Source organism: Saimiri boliviensis, chromosome 14, assembly GCF_048565385.1.
Source record: "Saimiri boliviensis isolate mSaiBol1 chromosome 14, mSaiBol1.pri, whole genome shotgun sequence".
In the NCBI taxonomy this organism is placed as follows: Eukaryota; Metazoa; Chordata; class Mammalia; order Primates; family Cebidae; genus Saimiri; species Saimiri boliviensis.
This window is the reverse complement of record NC_133462.1, coordinates 55,136,171-55,160,475: the sequence shown is the minus strand read 5'-3', so window position 1 is coordinate 55,160,475 and position 24,305 is coordinate 55,136,171. Positions and strand designations below refer to the sequence as shown.

At 33.1% G+C, this 24,305-nt stretch overlaps 1 protein-coding gene across 9 annotated transcripts in view; it reads right to left on the bottom strand.

Moving 5' to 3' along the window:
* The window catches only part of DENND1B (DENN domain containing 1B), a 261,565-nt gene that overhangs the window by 131,749 nt on the left and 105,511 nt on the right, over positions 1–24,305 (bottom strand). For 6 of the 9 annotated variants that reach the window (XM_074385089.1, XM_074385082.1, XM_074385084.1 and 3 more), the window contains 5 exons: positions 20,135–20,204; positions 13,706–13,786; positions 8,558–8,617; positions 7,230–7,283; positions 4,276–4,386 (listed from right to left, as the gene is read on the bottom strand). In XM_074385089.1, the coding sequence (XP_074241190.1) occupies positions 4,276–4,386; positions 7,230–7,283; positions 8,558–8,617; positions 13,706–13,786; positions 20,135–20,204 (376 nt within the window). The remainder of the gene's footprint in view (positions 1–4,275; positions 4,387–7,229; positions 7,284–8,557; positions 8,618–13,705; positions 13,787–20,134; positions 20,205–24,305) is intronic. The other 3 variants (XM_074385085.1, XM_074385090.1, XM_074385086.1) reach the window with 1 other exon arrangement.

Sequence of the window (24,305 nt, the reverse complement as noted above, 5' to 3'; positions counted from 1 at the left end):
ACAACATACTGCTTGCACTAAATATTCCAAAAATAGCATGTACTACATAATCAAGTCTCTGTAACTAATATGCTTATAGACTTTCTGAGGGTGATATTTATTAACTAAAAAACGGTCAAAATAATAACTAACATTTAGACATCTGCTTTTAAAAGAAACATCCCTTCCACCTGCTTCTACAGGCCACAAAGATACACTCTAGTTAACATATTACTGACAGGATGATGAGAAAGCTCCTGTCAGATGCTGGCCAGCCGGGTGTTTGAGACAAAATGCACAGCCCCAGCTGACTAGTTAGAGAAAGTCTGGTGAGGTACAATTATAGAGGCATATGACAAGGCTTCATGCCTGGCTGATTTGAGAACCAATGACATGGCTTTAAACAGCAATCTTCCCTACCTATGGTCACAAAACAGCAATAAGTCAACTGATACACCCTTGTAATATCATGATATATGCCTTTGCTTTGAATACACAAGACTCTGATACGATGTTCTGCTAGTCTACCCAGATTCACTTGGGGCTTAAGCATCTATGGCCTGCCTACAGCATGGATAAAATCAATATTCTTGCTCAGGATCACCAGAAACATTTCCCTGTGTACTTGACCATGTATAAACCAACAGAATAATGCAAAAATCAACAGAATAAAAACAAATCTGATTATGTCTCAAGTCATTAAACTCAAACATGCAAAAATATAATAACCGATACTAATACAATACCACACTTTATGGGAAGAAAACCCATTAGAATGTTGAAAATATAACAATATTCTTGATATCTGTGCTTATGCATCTTATAATTTAAAGTTTATCTTTTAAAGGTTACAATTTTTTTTTTCCAATGGAGTCACGCTCGGTCAACCAGGCTGGAGTGTAGCGGCGCCATCTCAGCTCACTGCAACCTGCACCTCCTGGATTCAAGCAATTCTCCTGCCTCAGCCTCTCCCGAGTAGCTGGGAATATGGGCGTGTGTCACCACGCCCGGCTAATTTTTATATTTTTAGTAGAGACAGAATTTTACTATGTTGGCCAGGCTGGTCTCGAAGAGAAGAGACAGAGTTTCACCATGTTGGCCAGGCTATTCTTGAACTCCTGACCTCAGGTGATCCATCCACCTCGGCCTCCCAAAGTGCTGGGATTACAGGCATGAGTCACCTCGCCCAGCAATAAAGTATCATTTTTACCTTCAAATAGCACCTAAAGAAAAGGACCCTCAAGCTAGCTGATGCTCTAACGGGAGTATCACCACTAAAACCTACAGCAAGCTGTAAGGTTTATAAATATCATTCTACTATAATTATGAAAAATTATGATTGTCAAAAAGTAACTGACACAAACAAAATTTCTGAAACTACAATAGAATTATGAATGTTATGCCGCTTTAACTTACATGTATTCTTTATTAAAATTTTGGCTGTATACTTAAAAAATTAAAAATGGATAAAACACAATTTCTAACATTAATTACATTATAGTCTCCATGATACATAAAAATGTAAGTGTGTAAAAAGCTTAAAAGCAAGTAAATTCATTGATAACCATTCTTTCTTTGGATGTTTCAGAGACATTATTAAACTCTTTTTAAAAAATAGTTTACTTTTAATTTATGTTAAGAAACTAGTCCTTGACCTTAAATGTCACCATGCATGGAATTTATAGCAGATATATTTTATATACTGTATATATACAAGAATTACTCAAGACAGATTCAAGTAAAGCAGCTTCCTCCACAAAAGAAGGGTAAGGTCATGAAAGAGAACCTTAATTATGTTTCTTTTATCAGCCCAACTGTCCCAGAGAGTGAACCAAAACAGAGTTGGTAACTTAGAGGTGACATCACCATCGAGTTTTCATGAACTGTCATAAACAGTTGATAGTAAATTGACATCAAACATAGAAAACAACCTCCCCAAAAATACTAAGCCTTTATAACAATTTGTTTTTTAAGCCAAATACTAAGTTAAAAGACAGTAATGTTAATATTTACTCTAACTGCTGATGTAGACTATTATAAAATTAAATGTAGACTATTATAAAATTATAGCTTATAATCACTAAACATGTATTCTATGCAGATACAATTCAAAATACTTCATATATATGTATTTCCTCAATCTTTACAGCAACCCTATGACATGAAGCCTTCTATTGCTCCTACTCTACACTCAAAGAAAGTGAGTCAGAGACAGGTTACTTGGTTATTAAGAGGTGGATATACATCAAAACAAATAAAATGCCAATATTTTTCAAAATTTGTTTCAAAAAACATATATTCAGATTTATTTCTAATGCACTAATAGAGCAGCTTATGCTTCACTCACATAGCTTATTGCCTCACTTTCTTTAGATCTCTGCTCAAATACTACCTCACCGAGTTGGGCATAGCAGCACGAGCTTGTAGTCCCAGCTACTTGGAAAGCCAAGGCAAGAGGATCCTTTGAGACCAAGAGTTCTAGACCAGCCTGGGCAACAGGGCAAGACTCTGTCTCAAACACACAAACAAACAAAATACTACCTCATTGGAGAGGCCTTCTTTACATAAAATGGAAACCTGTCCATCACTTTCTACCCTGTACACATACTCACTTTACCCATTATGTAACCCTAGCTAATAAGTAATAGCTATTTATTTGCTCTTTTGTTTATAATCTGTTTCATGCCGGTCAAATATGCTTCATGTCCAGAAAGTGTTTGGCACATAGTATGTGCCTAATAAATATTTGTTACTTAAATTAATCCTGATAAGAATTAATTCCAAGGCCTATAAGACAATTTATACAATCTTTTTAATCTTGAGGACAATATCCATTTAAAAATACCATTTTTAATCTTAAAAAAATCATGTTTAAAAAATGAGAAGGAGAGGCAGGGGTAAGAAGAAAAATGGTTTTACTTCAATAGTAAGTTAAAAATTGCAGAAAGGCAAATTAAAAAATCAAATAAGTCAAACTGAATTTCTTGACATCTCTAAAACATGTAAGAAAAAAATTACTTGTCATTAACTAGTACTTATTCTCTGATATACTGCATCATTTTGCCACCCTTTCTTAAATGCATGTATTTTTCAATATGTAAAGTGCATTTCCAATTTTTAGGGGTGAGCCTATCAAATTACAATTCAAAATCTCAAAATTATATTTTTGAGATGTGTAAATTATAAATTCATAAAAACTGTATGTACAATTGTATGTATTACTGATATATTTTCAATTGTACAGTAATGGATATAACCCAAAAATTAGAATCAGAAGACTCAATTTCACATTATTTGTCTCTAACTAGCTGTTTGGCCTTGAGGTAGTCTTTTAAGCTCTCTGAAAATACCTTTCTCACTGTTAAATGCTAAACAGATAACCCACAGAAATCCTGAAACTCCTTCTACCTTAAATGCTAAAATACAGAATAAGGTTGTTATTTCTACTATAGGAGAAGAAAACATTATAAATATGGTTTTATTTTTTATCAATTAATCAAATTTGTGAAGAAAATTCATGCATTGAATGGTTTTTACTAAATAAGTAAATCAGATTACTTGAAACTGTGTTTAAATTTGTATTTAAAATTTTTAAGTTGAAAATATTAAATGTTTAAGGCTTAAATGAGAAAAAAAGTATAAAATCTAGCAAAATACTTTTGAATATTTTCCTATGACCCAAGAAAAATCTTTCTCTTCTCACTGCCTTTATCATATTAATAAAGACCTTCCAAAAGAACATTTTAGTGAATGTCATAAAACCTGTGATTTATTAAAAAAAAAAAAATGCCACTTTGACTTTTAAGTTATTATCAGTCTGAAGAGCTGCTCTAAATCAAACTATTATAGAATCTACTCCCAAACCACTACTTGGCAACAAAGATGAATCTACCTATTACCAGGTTAGGATAGCAGCTATTATCATGGCCCCTTGATTTCTTTCAAGTGGCTCCAATGGAAAAAGCCACAAGTGAATAATAAAAATCTCATAATAGCTCTTAAGAATTCTTTATATGGAAGAAGGCACTAAAATGAACTCTGGAGAACTAAAAAGAAAAAAAAAACTCTCCTCCCCCGATAAGAAAAAAAATAATTAACCTGACTTAATGCATCTGAGAAGGCTTCCTATAAATCAGACTTTTGTACTTCAAGAGCCAGATTAAAACCATATATCAAAAAAGTATGTAGATATTGTCTCATAAGTACACATAGCACATTTCTAAATCTGCAGAGGTTTTTAGGCCTTTTTGTGAAACACTCAATACACGCTATTTAAAAGAAGTGTGAAGTACTTACAGTGCTTAATTTGCTCGAGGTGATCAGGATGCGTCTCTCGTGCAGCATGCTGGCGTACAGCTGCAGCATGTTGTTCACATCCACAGCAACAAAATACTCTGTAAGATTTCTCTGTGCAAGTGAAAAATAATTGTGTAAGTTACAGTTCATGGTGAAAGTGAAGGAAAACATTTTAGACATTTAACATTTAGAAAGTCTTAAAGTTCAAAAGCTATTATTATTTAAAATGGTATTCATTAAAATAATTAAGTGTAATACTAGTCTGCTGCCACATGAAGCACATAATGTTCTATTATTTGCTGAAATATATCCCTACTCAAGAAAAGTGTTTTCAGAGGATGATCAGTTCACAGATTTCCCAACTTCCCTACCCCCTAAGAATTTGAAAAGCAGCTAATTTCTTGGGCCCCAACCTAGACCTGCTGATTGTCATCTTCCGAGTAGGTTCCCAAGAATCTGCTTTTTTTTTTTTTTTTTTTTTTGGTCACCCAGGCTGGAGTGCAGTAGTGCAATCTTGGCTCATGGCAACCTCCGTCTCCTGGGTTCAAGCGATTTCCATGCCTCAGCCACCAGAGTAGCTAGGATTACAGGTGCACACCACCACATCCAGCTAATTTTTGTATTTTAGTAGAGACAGGATTTCACCATGTTGACCAGGCTGGTCTCAAACTCCTGACCTCAGATGATCTACCCACCTTGGCCTCTGAAAGTGCTGGGATTACAGGCGTGAGTCACCACACCTGGCCAAGAATCTGCTTTTTAAATAAACACTTCTGGTTATTCTTATACACACTGATGCTTCAGAAACCAGTGGCCCAAACAATACATCTGAGTCTTTTCGTGCTTGCCATTCACTATGGAGGCACAGTCATTACCTGATATTATGTAGCATGCACAAGGCACCCAAAGGATGATGCGATTTTATAAGACAGCTCTTTGGTACTTTATTAAGGAAATTCACTTGTTTCTACTTCAAGTCAGGCTTGCTTTGTACCACTAGAGTCAAATATAATTTGATGATTGAGTCCTTAATTTAGCACTCTTATCTCCTACATGAGAATAAAAGTGGGATAAGCTACATTAACTTTGAATTTTTGATCTTCTCCCTTCTTACTATTTATTTTTAATTTTCTGTAATGAAATTTAGCACATCAGAAAGCAACAAACTAATTAAGGGTCTGGATAAGATATAACAAACAAAAACTGCAGTATCAGGTGGACTATGCCTTGCAGGCCAAAACTTTTAGTTGGGCAAGAAATTAAGAAATCCAATTAGTTCCTCAATTTCCAAAAGGTAGAAACTTTACCATCACAAATTGGTAATCATGACAGAGCACATAAATAAAACCTGTAACTATCAGGGGGTGGTGTTGAATTTGGTGGGAAGAGGTTTATTTCCTGTTTTCTCATCTTCCATTTCAGCTCTCCATATAAAAATTCATGTCATTCAACATTAGCATATTTCTTATAATCTAAAAGAAAGGTAATTCTTAGATGGGGAATTATTTCTCAGCATGGAGTGCTGCCTTACTCTTATGCTTTTGCTTTCTTTTCTCTAAACAGGACTTTTTGCAAAATAAAACATGTTAGTAGACGTGTAAAAATATATATTCTCAGTGGCAGTTTTTCATTTGAGAGTTTGTTTCTTTGAAACCTTCAAAGTAATCATCTTTTTAAAAATGTGACATTTGTTAAATCAAGCTGTTAGTTGTTGGTTAGTAAATATAAGAGAAAGGTAAACAGGAGAGAGTAGATGTGAGCAACTTTGACTATGAAAGTCTGAAGTGAAGTAACAGGGTCATGTAAGTCAAGGCATGGTCAGTCAGCCTTAAAGAAAACATAACCAGAAGTACCTGGCCCAAAATGTACAGCAGTCAAGACTTTAGGATCTGTTGTGTAACCTGAGAGCTTTGATCATCTATCTCAGGCCCATAAGAGCAATTTGATACAAAGGCTTTTCATCAGGCTTTTCTGGATCCATCTGTACTGAAAACACCATTGATAGTCTTGGTTTGATACCAGAAAATTTATAATTGTATTCTTGGACTTCCTTCACTACCCACATGCTTTTAGAAACCAAACATTCAAGTGGGTTTGAAAACATTTGGAAAAACACTAGAATTCCAAAGTAAATAATAAGTATATATTGAAATATTTTTTCCTGTTGATTTTTCCTTTAGTTTTAATTGAATTATTCCTACCAATTCATTTTAACTTTCCAAGGGAAGCTGAAGAAAAATTACATAATGAAATATTTCATTTTCACAGTTATTCAAAATCATAAAAGCATATTTGTTACTTCCACTTATCTATGTAAATTTTTCTACAAAATATAAACTTGTAATAACTATTAAAAACTGAAAACATTTCTAGTATGGCTACCATTAGGACTCTAAATAAAATGCAAATTTTAGCAAATTTTATAATTTATTATAATACCCATCAAACCTTGCAAGGTATGTATTACTTTAAAGTCAGGAAATTAAGAACAGGACATATAAGATTTGAAGCATTATATACAAGGAATATAAAATACTATGTTAATTTCACTAAAGTAACAATTTGTGTGAAGTTATTTCCCATTGCTAGTATTCTTCTCCACAGTAGAAGCCATCTCCTGAGGTATCTCTTCTATCAGATACAGAGAACCTGAGAACCTAATTGAATATATGTGATCCTATCTAACTATTACAAGTGACAGAAATTGTTTTCCTCCTATTACTGTCCTTGAGTTTCCTTATCTACAACCAGATATTAAGAAGAAGGTAAAGGGGGCAGGTACATAAAGAAGAAAAGAAAATAACATCAATATTCCTTATTTCTTCATTATTTATCATAAACACAGATAATTATAATGTATTCTATTTCTCTATACAAAAATGGATAAACAGTGAGACCAAATTAAATAAAATTAATAATATAAGAATAATTAAAACAGAAAATAGAAAACTTACACTCTCAGGTATTGTTGGGAGTCCAGTTACATCAGGGGTGATGAAGTAGGAATGCTAATCAGTACAAACAAATCACATATGAAAAAGATAATTAAAACTTGGTATTATTACATATAATTTGTAATGAAAATCAGAAAAAATATATTGAGAGAATTAATAAATGCCATGGACTGAAATTCAGTATTTGTTGAATCTGAAAGATTCTTAAATGAGTTAGCAGATTTATATGAGATTTAACAATTACATTACCATGCAAAAAGTTAAGAATTGGTTAAAAATATTTGACCTTAAAATTAAGATAAGGCTAGGGAAAAGTGTTAAGGCAAAAAAGAGTACATTATTGAAAGGTTGATTTTGTACATATACATATATATACACATATATATACACTATATATACACACACACATCTACACACATAGAAAATATATATTATTAAAATACATTTAGTTGAGGTAGATTGGAAAAATTAAAGCTTGCTAACCAAATATATCAAAATCTTAATTTCTATGGTAAGTCACAAGTGTTTTTTGTAAACATCACCCACCCTATTATTTAGCAAATAGCAATAAAATATAATTTTTCAATGCTTAAAACTGCTTAAACATGTAGTGATCCCCAAATACGATCTTCACACATCCACCAAATAATCAGCTTCTATAATGTTCAAAGAAGTACAACAGTTCATCACAATACTTAAGAGTATATTGTGTATATATGCTTTCCCGTTACCAAAAATATTCCCAAATTTACCACCCAGAATCAACGTGCAACTTAATCACCAAAAAATGTTTTATTTTCTGTTCATATTCATCTTCAAAATTATTTAAATATCTTAATCACATAAGGACATATTTAATACTATCATATTATTAACCATTAGAAAAGAAACACTCTAGCCAATATTTGAGCATAGTTGAACTAGTCAGAACAAGGCTAGTCATAATGTATAATTTTCCAGGATGGAAGAAAACAGGAGAAAAATCACAAGATCTTCTGTGATCTTGGGGCCAAAAAATGTGACAAATCTCATGCTGTGAATATACTTTAGAACTACTACTACTAAAAATGGAGAATATGCATAGATTTTGGTATCTATAAGCTAGTTTTATTTGGAATGGTTTTTAATAGTACTGTATTTCATAAAACTATGCTTTACAAGATAGTATAAACAGAAAATATTATATATTCCAATGATTAATTTTCTTAAAAGAGTCAAATTTACCACTTCCCAAAGGGCTGGAGTGAATCTTAAAGGCATAGTGAAATAAATGATTATTTTTTCCTATTTAATAGCGATTTTTAGAAGCCAATGTCCTTTTAACTCACCGGTACTAGAGAGGGCTGATCTTTCAGAACTTGCTCACAGGCAATAAATATCTCTTGGTTCTTACAACACATGAGAGAAAAAAATGAATATTTTACTTTCATGGGAGAAGCTTACACAACAATTCGCTGTGTAATTAAGACAAAACCCATGTAGCCACATTAGCCACTAAAAAATACTTGAATAACAGTAATTATAAATATTATTTTAAATGCTGATTTGCTAATTTTATGCTAGAAAAATTCTAATTAAAGTATTTTCATATTACAAGAGTAGAGAATGCTGTGGATATTTAATGATTTTGAAATATTTCAAAAAAAGTATTTTCATTAGACATTAACTTTTTATAAAAATATGTGATTTTAGTGGCCATTATCCACTTGTACAGGAACAAAACCTTTTCCATAATCATCAATTTTAATCTGTCATCATAAAACTAAAATCTCCTCTAGTAGCTGAAGATAAGTGTCCTAGTCCCAAATTTGCCCCTTATTTAACAGCATTACACCAGATACATTACATTAGGAGTCTGTTACTAAAATCAAATATAACTAATTATTCATGGTAAACAAATGTAACAGCTGATTTTATCAACACTTAAGATATTATGACTTAGCTAGGCACAGTGGCTCATGCCTGTAATCCCAGCACTTTGGGAGGCCAAAAAGGGCAATTGCCTGAGGTCAGGAGTTAAAGACCAGCTTGACCAACACGGTGAAACCCCATTTCTACTAAAAATACAAAACTAGCCAGGCGTGGTGGCAGGCACCTGTAATCCCAGCTACTTGGGAGGCTGAGGCAGGAGAATCGCTTGAAACCAAGAGGCGGAGGTTGCAGTGAGCTGAGATCACGACACTGCTTTCTAGCCTGGGCAACAAAAGTGAAACCCCGTCTCAAAAAAAAAAGATATTATAACTTTAGAATAGGTATAAGACTTGAAAAACTATCACAGACTATTAATTCAAGTGCATAAAAGAATTCTTAATTATGGAAATAACGATTAAGGAATAGAAGACAGTCAATCAAATTCCTATATACATAGGAATAGAACATAGTCAATCAAATTCCTTTGACAAGATTATTTCAGCTACCATTCAGCTATTTCAGAAGAATACATTTTCTCCAGATGAGATGAAACTTCAATTTACTACCACCCAACACCTGAATAGCTCTTCATGATAGATCCAGATATATAATTTTATGTATTTGGTTTGAGAAAGTTGATTACTAAAACAACTTTCTCAAAAGTTGACATGCTCAATTTCTTAAATGGAAAAAAAGGATCATCTAAAGAGATTAATTTTCTTGACTAACAGTACACATTTAGTGACTGTGACTTAAACCAAAATCTTCTAATCCTAAGTAAAAAAGACCTAGAAATCATTAATTTACGGTTCTTATTAATGAAGATGAAATGTTTCAATATCTGGTATTTTGGAGATGTATTTTTTTGTAAGATATTTATTTACCCCTGAGCAAATAATGATACTCAAATTTAAAGGGAGAACATATTTTTGTATTTCTCAATGCCACCTCCATTGTCTTAGCACCTTTATTTTCCTTGACTCTTTAACAGTGCTAGGATCACCTTATAAATATAACACTTTCAAAGAAAAATGACCTTTATTTGGAAAATCCCAGGCTCTTCTTTACTACCCTTGACCCTTCCCTTGGCCTTCCTATTGCATTTCCACTAACCATAAACCTTGCATATTTTTGGCTTCAATGACCTATAAGTCTAAGTTTCTCCTTAACTGCCCTTTCCCCCAATTCTTTCACTGGATCTCCTTTCTTTTTCCCTATAGCCTATTTGGGCAATTAGAACTTAGCCTCTGCTCTATGCTCTTCAATATTTTACCGTTTAAATAGCCACAACTATGTCTACTGTTGACTCCCAAATTTGGGTTAAAAATTCCAGGTTATCCTTAGCTTTTTATCAACCAGTCTCCAAATGACTATTAAACGTTTCCACTTCTGCAGTGTGCAACAAAAGGAGATGCAGACATAAAGCGGCAGAGAAGAACGCTGGAAAGAAAAAACACTGCAATAAGTTGTATGACAAGAGGCTTCACGAAGGTGAAGATTGAGCAAGTTCTAGACTAACAACATACGATCAACAAAGTGACTTTTGTCCTAAAGGAATGATGCTCATTCAAGAAGCTGAACAAAACTGTGATCAGAATAGAGGAAGAAAATAAAAAATTCAATTGAATCTAAGAAATGGATGGTCCTGAAAGTCTAGCCAAAGTCTGAACAAATTCTATAGAAAATGGGGAACTACAAAAAGTTTTCAGCTGGGACTTTATATAGTTTTAAGTAAGTCTGCCCTGACAGTCTTTTGTGGAAAGAACTGGAAGGAGAGACTCTAGACCAGGCATCCCCAAACTGCAGCCCCCTGAGGCCATTTATCCGGCCCCTCGCCGCACTTCAGGAAGGGACACCTCTTTCATTGGTGGTCAGTGAGAGGAGCACAGTATGTGGCGGCCCTCCAACGGTCTGAGGGACAGTGAACTGGCCCCCTGTGTAAAAAGTTTGGGGACGCCTGCTCTAGACTAAGAACTCTTGGAAATACTAAGCACCAGAACTAAGATGCTAACCACCTTAGTCTACTACTAACAGTAGTGGTTAAAGAATGGAATAACGTAAGAGAACATTACTATTACGTGAAATCACAGGATGAAATCTGGGCAAGACGCATGGACCAACAGAACAGAATAGAGAACAAAGAAATAAATCCAGATACTTACAGCCAACTGATCTTCAACAAAGCAAAAAAAAACATAAAGTGGAGAAATGACACCCTTTTCAGGAAACGGTGCTGGGATAATTGGCTAGCCACATACAGGAGAATGAAATTTGGATCCTCATCTCTCACCTTATATAAAAATCAATGCAAGATGGATTAAGAACTTAAATCTACGATAAGAAAGTATAAAAATTCTAGAAGATGACACTGGAAAAACTCTTCTAGACATTGGCTTAGGCAGGGATTTCATGACCAAGAAACCAAAAGCAAATGCAATAAAAACAAAGATAAATAGTTGACACTTAATTAAACTAAAGCATTTTTGCATGGCAAAAGGTATAGTCAGCAAACAGACAACTCAGAGTGGGAGAAAATCTTCAGTCTATCCATCTGACAAAAAAAACTACTATCCAGAATCTACGATGAACTCAAACAAATCAGTAAGAAAAAAAAAATCCCATCAAAAAGTGAGCTAAGGACATGAATAGACAATTCTCAAAAGAAGATATACAAATAGCCGACAAACATGAAAAAATGCTCAACATCACTACTGAATCAGGGAAATGCAAATCAAAACCACAATGCAGTATCACCTTACTTTTGCAAAGATGGCCATAATGAAAAAAATCAAAATACTTTTGTAAACATCAGCCACCATATTATTTAATAAACAGAAATAAAACATAATTTTTCAATGTTTAAATCTTCTTATACATGTAGTTATCCCAAAATATGATCCTCACACATCTACTAAACAAATATTAAGCTGATCAGCTGATCACTGCATCCACAACGGTATTAGATGTTGGCGTGGATGCAGTGATCAGAAAACACCTCCGCACTGCTGGTGGGAATGTCAACTAGTACAGCCACTATGGAAAACTGTGGAGAGTCCTTAATGAACTGAAAGTACAACTACCATTTGATGGTAGCAATCCCAATACTGAGTATCTATCAAGAGGAAAAGCGTCATTATATGAAAAAGATATTTCTGCACAAGTTTATAGCAGCATAATTCACAAATGCAAAATTGTGGAACCAACCCAAATGCCTGGCAATCAACAAGTGGATAAAGAAACTGTGGTATATATGTATACACGATGGAATACTACTCAGCTGTAAAATGGAATGAATTAACAGCATTTGCAGCAACCTGAATGAGATTGGAGACTTTTATTCTAAGTAAAGTAACTTAGGAATGGAAAACCAAACATCATGTTCTCACTGATCTGTGGCAGCTAAGGTATGAAGAAATAAAGGCCTAAGAATGACAGAATGGACTTTGGGGAGTTGTGGGGAAGAGTGGGAGGTGGTGAGGGATAAAGGACTACATATATGGTGCAGTGTATACTGCTCGGGTGATGGGTACACCAAAATATCACAAATCACCACTAAAGAACTTATTCATGTAACCAAATACCACCAGTATCCCAATAACTTAAGGAAAAAATTAAAAATTAATTTTAGAAAAAGAAGAAAATTATTACCAAAGAAAATATAACAACTTCTCTATCTTACAAAAACACAAAAGACCTATTATACATGAGTTGATTAATTTTTAAAAAAGAAAATTATCTAAAAAAATATAACAACTTCCCTATCTCACCAAAACACAAAAGACCTGTTATTATAGATATTTTGAGTTATCTTTTCTCTTGCAACATTATATTTTTTCTTCTTTATTAGGTAAAGCTTATTATTTTAGAAGAAAATAAATATAAATTTTAATAGTGCATCCAGTATGCCAAATTCATGAAGAAAATAAAAGCAGCCATATTTTATAATCCTGAACTTTGAATATTTACAAAAATTCCCAAAACATGAGTGTTTTTAGATATAGATGGCACAGTTCATTAAAAGTTTCAATAGTACAATAAATAATCTATCCCATCATAGGCTTGCTGTTTTGACAAACAGCAATTCAATCATATTTCCAGTATTTTGTGATTATATGAATAGATACATTGATGTATAAGAAAAAAGACAAAACTTTTCACCCAGAACTTTTATCATACAGTGATATGTTATATGTCATTTTCTGTTCTTACTAAGTATTGTTTTCATTTTAGGAGGGTTATTAAGCATGTGTGTGTATTCCTTTACTATGCACAGATTTCACCTAAAAATCAGTGTTTCTTACAACCAAAATATCCTCATAGATTTGGTTTCTTTTAGTTTATAATAATTTTTTTAATTCAATAATTCAATAAAATTATAAAAATACACACCTGATATATCAAGTTATGATTGTTAGAGCATGTTAAACTGTCACGTTAATACTAGCAATGAAGTATTCCTGGAAGTAGAGATAACTTAGCAAAGAATTACCTGAAGGTTCATGTGTTTGTAACAAAATTGAGACATAACTATGACTCCAAAAAACAATTACTGATTGAATACTTACCACGCTCAAGTTGACAGGAGTATTTGCTTTTGGTACTGGGTGGTTATATAGCGATTTGAGAGTTTCATTCAAATCATTTTCCTAGGGAAAAGAAAATGCACATTTTATAAATAAGACGTATACCAAGCAACGTCAATTAAAACTACTTAATAAAACAGTCCACTGTAGCTTTTCATATTAGACATATTTTACATGTTTTCAACAGAAACATTTGAAATAACTGAAATTAAAATATTTGAGTCTAGTAAATATGAAAACATATTTAAATCTCTTTATCCAGAAGAATAATGTCAATACTTGTACTTAGTGTAAATGTGTATTTGAAACAGTTATTATATATTATACAAATATCATAAAAGGAAATTATCTAAATGATTAAATCCAATAAGAACAATTGGATTGAATAAAAACAGAGATATAACTTTTTATCAGATCACAGAGTACTCTCGTTTTCCATTTCCATTTTAAAATGCTAAATCAATTTTTAAGGAATAGAAACAATTTAAACAAGATTATTATACTAAAAATGCAATGTAGAGGAAATAATTGCCAAATATTTCTTTTCTACATTGCTACTTATCAATACTTGACCCACAATAAATGGGATTAAATAAAACATACAACAAATCTACTTCACAGAATTTGCATAATAATACTGTGCCTTGATGTGCAACCTCAATTTTTCTGCATCATATGCTACAAATCTAGTAATAAATATACAACTATTTTTATAAACATATTTATTCTCTATTTTCATGTTGGAGGAAATAAATCAAATGAAAAAGCAATTGTTCAGAGAAGTTGGCAATTTTATTAAGTTTGGATATGAGACATAGACTTCTCACGATATTTCTTATGCCTTGTCTATCCACTTACATCAACATTTAATAAATTAGATCTCTGTAACTACTTTCAAAAGTATTCATTTAAAACTACTTATTTGAAATACTCTTCAGAATGACCTAAAAAGGACTATAAACAATTTATCTCTTGACCATTTATACCAGGCGTCCCCAAACTACAGCCCATGGGCTGCATGCGGCCCCCTGAGACCATTTATCCGGCCCCCCGCCGCACTTCAGGAAGGGGCACCTCTTTCATTGGTGGTCAGTGAGAGGAGCATAGTATGTGGCAGCCCTCCAACAGTCTGAGGGACAGTGAACTGGCCCCCTGTGTAAAAAGTTTGGGGACGCCTGATTTATACAATGAAGTATACCAGGGAATATTGCAGATGATACGAATCCCCTTTGTATAAGAGACTCAGACAGTTATGTTTTAGAATTACATTTTAGAATGACTGCAAAATAAACAATTTACTTCTTAAACTTTTAAACAATGAAGTGTAACCTGGAAAATTGTGGATCATATTGATACTCTGTTTATACAAAATTCCTACAGGCAGAAAAATTTTTAGACTAGCTTTCAAAAATCCTTTGCACTGTCTTAACATTGATCAGGTACGGGTAACTTGAATTGTAAAAGTTATTTAAATAACCTATCGCACTGAATTAGAAATGAACAGAAAAAAGTACAATTACAAATCTACTTCTAGTTTAACTAATGCTATAAACTTATAATACTTCTTCCTCAAATAAGGAACACAAATGAAGCCTCCCTATTTCCTTTTCTCAGAAAGCCAAAATTATATGAATTTGCTTATAGCTATTTTATGTATTCCAGGATTACTGATGGTTTCAAGAAAAATAAAATAATATACAATAAGGAAATAGTAATAATTTATCAGTAACAGTTACTAAAAGTTACAAAATACAGGAAAAGTATCCAAAATTTAGACAACTAATATAATTAATGTGAATGCCACATGTACATTCACAAAAACAAAAAGTAAGAAATTATCAAGAATAATTTAACCAGAATTCTGATTTTGACTTTTCATTGCAAAAAATAAATAGCTGTATCTCCAGTTATTTTCTTAGGCAAGTGAATGACTTATAGCTTCAACATAAAATTATTCAACTGTAAAATGATGTTAATATATATTTCAAAGAATTAAGCTGTCAAATATAGAGAGAAAAATACTGACTTGCACAAACACATACATATTAACAACTAGACTTTTGACAAACCTTAACACTTGCAATTATATTATAATAAATTTGGTTGACAAATTAGAAAACTGTTCACTAGAAGAGTAAAGGGTACCTTAATTTATTAATAACACCTTTAAATTCTATTTATATAAATAATATCTCTCTTACTTTCCAAGTAACAGAACTAGTTACCTGACTTATAGACACTGTACTTTAATCAGAGTCACAAGGGAGTTCAAGACTGGCTTGGCCAACATGACGACACCCCATCTCTACTAAAAATACAAAAATTAGCTGGGCGTGGTGGTGCACACCTGTAATCCTAGCTACTCTGTAGGCTGAGGCAGGAGAATCACTTGAACCCGGGAGGTGGAGGTTGCAGTGAGCTAAGATCTTGTCACTGCACACCAGCCTCGACAACAGAGCAAGACTCTGTTTCAAAAAAAAAAAAAAAAAAAAAAAAGCATAAATAAAAAATACAACTTATGCCTGGTATGGTGGCTCATGACTGTAATCCCAGCACTTGGGGAGGCTGAGGTAGGAGGATCACGAGGTCAGGAGTTTGAGACCAGCCTAGTCAATATGGTGAAACCCTGTTTGTACCAAAAATACAAAAATTAGCTGGGCATGGTGGCACACACCTGTAGTCCCAGCTACTCAGGAGGCTGAGGAAGAAGAATCACTTGACCTGGGGAGGCGGAGGTTGCAGTAAGCCACAGAGCAAGACTCAATCTCATTAAAAAGAAAAAAGACAAGAAAGAAAAAAAAAAGAAAAAAACTTAAATCCAGGATTTTAGGATTCAATCAAACCACACTGCCAAAAGTTCAGTTACATTTGTACTACCAATACTACATTAAGTTACCTGGGAACATTCATAAACATTTTAATTCTAAGGTGACCACACTCACTTGTACTTGAGACCACCACCACTTATGAAAATGAAAGATGTCAGCTGGTTTATCAAAACCATTAATTTTTATTCTTACAAGCTTATTTTCAAATACAGTCTGTATCCATGTTAGCATAGTACTTGTTTCACTTAACTGCGCAGACAGAAATGTCTATACTATTTTAACCAAACTGTATTACCAAGACAATATAATTTTAAAAAATTAAATGAAAACTCAGAATACAGGCTGGGTGTGGTGCTCATGCCTGTAATCCCAACACTTTGGGAGGCTGAGGTGGGCAGATCACAAGGTCAGGAGCCTTAGACCAGCCTGACCAATATGGTGAAACACTATGTCTACTAAACACACACACACACACACACACACACACACACACACACACACACACACAAATTTAGCCAGGCACGGTGGTGCGTGCCTGTAATACCAGCTACTCTGGAGAATCACTTGAACCCGGGAAGTGGAGGTTGCAATGAGTAGAGATCATGCCACTGCACTCCAGCCTGGGCAACAGAGCAAGATTCTGTCTAAAACAAACAAACAAACAAAAACCTCAAAATACTATGCCTAGGAGGATATTTTGCTCCAAATTCAGTCAACAGAACTTTTAAAACATGTAAAGAAATAAATGATTGTATACTGAAAAGCTGAAAATAAGCTTTTTCTATGGAAAAACTTACGGTGAGAAAAATGACATTGTCTTACTATATCCCATTTTTAAAAATTCCATCAACAATTTGACTATGATTGCCTTTAAAACACTGGCATACAGAATCTAGTGAATAAAAAAGTCACAATATCTGGATATTAGTTTCTTCTACTATAAAATGAAGATCTAAAAACTGACTATTAGAAACTTTCTAATGTATTTTTTACTTATTCTACACCTTTGACTCAATACCTTTTGCTATGGAAGATACAGCAATAGAAGATTTCCAACTCTCAATTATTACTTTAGATGTGCAGACACAGAATTACATACAACCCAGTATAAATGCTCTAGAAACCCACAGAATGCATCCCCTAACTCAACCTGGAAAGTCAGGAAACGTCTCTAGAGAAGTACTTGTGCTGAAATTAGGTTTTGAAAGAGTACACTAACTCTTAAAAGATAAGTATTCCAACATTAATAGTTAATGAGTGGTCTGTAATCTTGATAGACAACTGTGTAGAGTTATGTTCTGGGAAATTTAGGTGGCTCAAAATAATTAGATAGTACATTATGTGCAGCAGATGAGTGTAAGCAGACTAATCCAGAGAGAAAGTCAGAAGCCAGACCACAAAGTTATTATACATCATGCTGCTCACAGTTTAAATTTTATTCTAAGAAAAAGAGGAGACTGTGGAGAGATTATAAGCAGTGGAATAATCAGTTTCGAAAAAGTTCACCATGAAAAGAGTGGTATGTAGACAAACAGTGTGTCTGAAATGCCCATAAATGGTATCTAGAAAAAAGAGAACCAAGAATATAACATAAGTAACACCAAAATGTTGGGTGTCGATGGAGGAAAAAGGTCCAGAAAGAAGCTGAGCTCATAAGTAAAACAAAGAGACAATGTCAGGGCAGCCAAGAAAAACACAATGTCATGAGTGAGAGGAACCAAATAAGAATTTAAACAGCTAACTAGAGAATAGAAAGTACACCCTAAGTGAGAAAATTACAAAGAATTTTAAAAATGCATTTTATTTCAATTGAGCTGTGTCAAATAGCATAGCTAATATCTTAGTAAATTAACTTTTGTTAAAAACCTCAAAGTATGGCCAGGCTTGGTAGATGTGAGGCAGAGGCAGGAAGATTCTGTGAGGCCAAGAATTTGAGACCAGCCTAGGCAGCACAGTGAGATTCTGTCTGTGCATAAAATTTCAAAATTAGCTAGTTGTGGTGGCACATGCCCATAGTTCCAGCTACTTGAGACACTGAGGTGAGCGGATCACTTGAGCCTAGGAGGTTGAGGCTGCAGTGAGTGATGATTACAAAACTGCACTTCAGCTCTGGGCAACAGAACAAGACCCTGTCTCCAAAACAATTTTTTTAAAAAGTGAACTAATAATCAAGGGAAAAATTAAAAATTATTATCTGAGAGAAGTTTGTTCATTCCAAAGCAAACTTCAGCTTTTGTTTCTATTTTTTAAGAAAAAAAAAAAAAAAGCATAAAGACTTCTATTGAGAGCTAAAACTATAAAATTCTTTGAAGAAAACTTTAAAACACTGGATTTGGTAAGATTTCTTGGATATGATACCAAAAGCACAGGCAACAAAAGAAAAAGTAGATAAATTGGACTTCATAAAACTTTTGTGCATCAAACAATACTATCAAAATAGTAAAAAGGCAGGCAAACCATGCATTGGAATAGAATACTCACAGATCATCTAATAAGAAATGAATATTTGAATATATGAAGAACTCCTACAATTCAACAACAAAAAACACAACATGATTTTAAAATGAGCAAAGGACATGAACAGACCTTCTACAACTTTTGACTCAATACCTATTTGCTGTTAGAGACACAGAGATAGAAAAGTTCCAACAAATTTTTCTCTAGAGACTTTTCCTGACTCTCCAGGTTGAATGAGGTTGAATTAGCTTGCTGTGTTCCCAGAGCATTTACACTGGGTAAATTTTCTGTCTGCACAATTAAAGACCTTTTCTAAAGAAGACATACAAATGGAAAGTAAATATCCAATAGCACTATTCATTAAGGAAATGCAAATTAAAATGACAATGATACAACACTTTGCACACACATTATCCAAAAAAGAAAAAAGAACAAGTATTGGCAAGATCGTGAGGGAAATGGGAGCCTTGTAAGTTACTGAAGGAAATACAAAATAGTGTGGCCACTGTGAATAACGTTCTCTTGATTCCTCAAAAAATGAAACACGGAATTATCATACTACCCAGTAATTCCACTTTTAGGTATATACCCAAAAGGATTGAACCCAAAGGCTGGAACATCACTTGTACAAACATCTTCACAGCTGCATTATTCACAATACCCAAAAAGTAGAGGAAGCACCCCCCAGTGTCTATTGACAGATAAAAGAATGAACAAACTGTGGTGTATTCATATTCAGTCTTAAAAAAATTCTGACACATGCTACAACATGGATGAATCTTGAAGACATTATGCGAAATGAAACAAGCCAGTCACTTAGCAAATAAGGACAGATAACTTTGTGAGTCCAATTACATGAGATACATAGAGTAGTCAGATTCATACACATGATACTATGCTGATTGCCAGGGATGGTGGGGTTGGGGAGAAATGAGTAGATATTGTTTAATGCGTATAGACAGAGTTTTAAACTGGCAAGGTAACAAAAGATGTATGGTACTGATGGTTGCAGACCAACATTAATGTACTTAATGTCACAAAACTATACACTTAAAAATGGTTCATATGTTAAGTTTGATGTTATGCTATTTTATCACAATTTAAAAATGGGGAAAAAATAGCTTACCAGTTCCTTAGCCAAGTAATCTGCAAGAGTATTTAGAAGCTTGTAATACACTTCAAACCAGGGAAGGTAACTGCAAAAGAATTATTTAAAAATTTATAGACACAAAATTCAAAACAAGCAGACAATATAAACAATTTATTTTAATTCAAACATATTAATCCTGGAAGTCAAAAAAGAACTATATATATTTTCTTTACTTTTTCAGTGAAGTTTTACATATTATTTATTATAAGTTTTCATAAAACATATCAGAATCTAGAGTTCTATTTAAAAAGCTGTCCATTACATACTTCTATTTTATATCAGCAATATATAAAATTATTGTCATGGTATTCAATAAAAGCATGCATAAAATAAAAATTAACCATTGTAAAAAAATCACATAAAAATGAATTTTAAAAAGCTTTTAAAACAAAAGATTTCAAAATTCCTTTTAAAATGTTACTGGAGTATATAATACAACAGAACTACGTTTTTAATAAATTCTTCAGAAAAGATGTTTAAGAATGATGGCAAATTTCAAAATAACAATACAAATATCAGAAAGACTATCTAAAAATTTTAAAAATTGTAAATGACTTACATATCAATACCAAATATAATTCAAAATTTATTTTAATTCATTGTGCTAGATAAAAGTATAATCTTTGATAGCTAAATACTAAATCTAAAAATCAAATAAAACAAAATCTATATTCCGTCTTAAAAATTAAAATATTAGTATATTTTAAAATGTCTAAAGATTTTAATGGTAAACTGTACATTTTTCATGTAGAAAAGAGGAAATCACAAAATACACTGTTGCTGATTATCAATTAACAAATACTCATTACTTTTCTTCAAAGCATTAGTACAAAATGCTACTTTTAAAGAGAAAATACTGTTGTTGCTTTTACTATGTAACTGTACACAGATTAAGAGTACATGCACAAAACATAAAATTTTAAAATCAATAAGTAGAACATAAAAAAACAGCATTCTAACAAGATTTTTTTGATATAATGTCTGATTTGTTAGTGACTATGAATGATGTCTTTCGAATCAGAAACTGAAAGCAGTAATAAAAGAAGTTAGGTAAACTACACTATCTTTACTCAGCAGAATATTATAGAGTTATTTAAAAATAATTACAAATGCTAAGTAATAATATGAAAATTCCCATGATATTTTAAAATATCTACCCAACTTCTGGTTAAATCAAACATATTGGCTGTGTGCATATATCTCTGTGTCCTCTAGAAATAACATAAAAATGACAATACACGAATAAAAAGGGTATAAGTTAATGAACACAAGCAAACTGAGGGAAAAAATAGCAATGCAGGTGGATGACTTCGTAAATATGGTAAACAGAGAGGTAACAGCAAAAGAGAGGAAAGAAAACCCAAATGCCATTAGAAGGGAAAAGGACAAGCAGATGTGCTCTGCACAGAGTTCGGAAGCACTGACTTAACAATATCTCAGAGAAAAAAAACCCTTTAAGTCCTATTTTCTTGGAATGAAACCCAACACTATACATGCAATGTTTCCAATTCAGTTTAATACCTTCCTTTTGAATATAAATTAACAGCCAACCACCAGATATTTGAGGAAATACAAACATAAAATCATGTTTATATTGAACAACATAAAAGAAACTCCAAGTAAGCCGGGCGCGGTGGCTCAAGCCTGTAATCCCAGCACTTTGGGAGGCTGAGGCGGGTGGATCACGAGGTCAAGAGATCGAGACCATCCTGGTCACCATGGTGAAACCGCGTCTCTACTAAAAATACAAAAAATTAGCTGGGCATGATGGTGCGTGCCTGTAATCCCAGCTACTCAGGAGGCTGAGGCAGGAGAATTGCCTGAACCCAGGAGGCGGAGGTTGCGGTGAGCCGAGACCGCGCCATTGCACTCCAGCCTGGGTATCAAGACCGAAACTCCGTCTCAAAAAAAAAAAAAAAAAGGAACTACAAGTAAATATAGACAGTACAAACAGCTGAAGAGAACTCCAAAACTTACATTTAAGTTTAGTAGCTGAATTAAGAGCAGGAAGCTAATAAACAAAACTAAACTTTTTTAAAAAGTAAAAAAAGAAAATTTCAGACAGGAAAAAAGAGCTTTACGAAATTCTAAAGGCTAAAAAAAATTAAAGTTAATGGAAAGTTTAGATGGTAACTCCAGAAAAATCCCCCAGAAACTAGAATATAAACAAATAATAGGAGAAAAAATATTAAACTATTAGACCATCAATGTCAACTATTATAAAGCTATAGTCATTCTACAAAGAAAAAATAGAGGAAATAAATGAATAAAAGTTTCATTTTAAAGAATTACTGGAAATTTTCCCAGAACTTCAGATATGAGTCTCTAGACTGAAAGAATGAGTGAATGAACAGCATAAAAAATGTGCCAAACCAGAGTATCACTGTAAAATTCCAAAACAAGGGATAAAAGAGTGCCTAAGGGTCTCCAAAGAGACAAAAAACAAGTAACAAACAAAGGGATCAAGTTTAAAAATGTCATCGAGCCTCTCAGCAGTAATACTGGAAGTTAGAAGATAATGCCTTCAAAATACAGAGGTTAAATTCTTTGCACTCAAGACTTCTGTGTCCAGACAAACAATCAATAAAGTGTGAGGACAGATTAATGGCATTTTCAGTCAGGCAACGACTCAAAACTTCACCTCCTAAGACATCCTAAAGAATGGCTAAAACAAAATACAGGAGTTGAAAAAAAGGAATACATGGATGTAGGAGGCAAGAAATCTAGGATCATGGAGGAAGAGTGAAGTCCTAGGGTAAGAGTTGTGCAAAGGCCTCTAGAGCAAGCAGTCCAGACTGACAGAGTAATGAAGGCTCTAGGAGGGAGATGCCAGAACAGGGTGCTTACAGTAAACACACTGGCAACTTTGCACGGAAGCCTGGAAAAATCTGGATAGGTATGAGACATATCTGTGATAGCTTTGGGGAATCTGAAAGTTAGAAATTACTATTGGCAATCTCAATTTTCCTATTTAAATTATTCAACTCTTGAAGCCCTAGTTCTTAGATGGCTATTCTACTACGTATATCCTCTACTTACAAAAAACTAAAAACCTCGCAAATTACTAATACTGTCATATTACTAACTAAATATAATACAAATCAGCACAGCATCGTTTCTGCATTCGCTATAACTCAAAGAAATAATATTCATGGCAAACCTTCTAACAAGACATATAATCTTTAGTTTAGAGCATAATTTATTTCATTTGTAGTCATTTCAAACTCAAATTTTAATTTTTAATAGCCTGAAGAAATTGCTATTTCCAGACAATTTCAATGTGTCATGTAGTTCAGGCCTAAAAATTCAGATGAGACCTAATCTATTCAAAGAAAGGTGTTGGTCTGTTTCGATTCTAACTCTCAAGGAGCTTTAGATAAAGCAAAATGTATCTGTTGTTGGTGGCTGCATGCCTACCTGTTAATGGTTACACTGCCATTTTTACCTCATTTAAATAAAGTAAAATCTTTGGTAACAATTTTTCTTTCCTGGTCTACTATAAAAACAAAATACATACATGTATGTGTGTGTGTGTGTGTGTGTGTGTGTGTGTGTGTAATAATTATGTTATTAGAAAATAAGATAATGTTTTTTTCTTTCCAGACCAAAATCCTCAACATTTATTTCAATGTTCTGGCTTTCTGAAGTTTATATTACTGTTTTTCACTGGTTATCTTCCCCTTTCAGTTTCCTTTCAAATTGCAAAGGCATATCAGAATCAAATTTTTCATTAAGAAGCTAATTTATACAAATAAACATCATTTATCTGTAAGATTATTTCCTTGTCTTTGAATAAATAATTGATTAATATATCCATATTCAGGTTACTTAAAAAATTTAAACAGTGCTAGACATTTTGGTATCTACATAATTATTACTGTTTTTTACATGTCCAAGAATAATAAGCTTTATTGAATTTCATCCTGCTACCAGGCTATGACTTAATCTATAAATTAAACTAACACTATTTAGAAATAAGGTTTACCCTTATGGGATATTTCTCATAGTCATCTAAGGCCTCAAAATGCTTTATTATTTCCTGGGAAAGTATAACTCACTAGTTAGTTGTATGTCCATCTGGGGGCTGAGAACAGAATCTAAGAATCATAGAATTTATGTGTTAAAAAATTGGAAGTGCAGGAAGTAA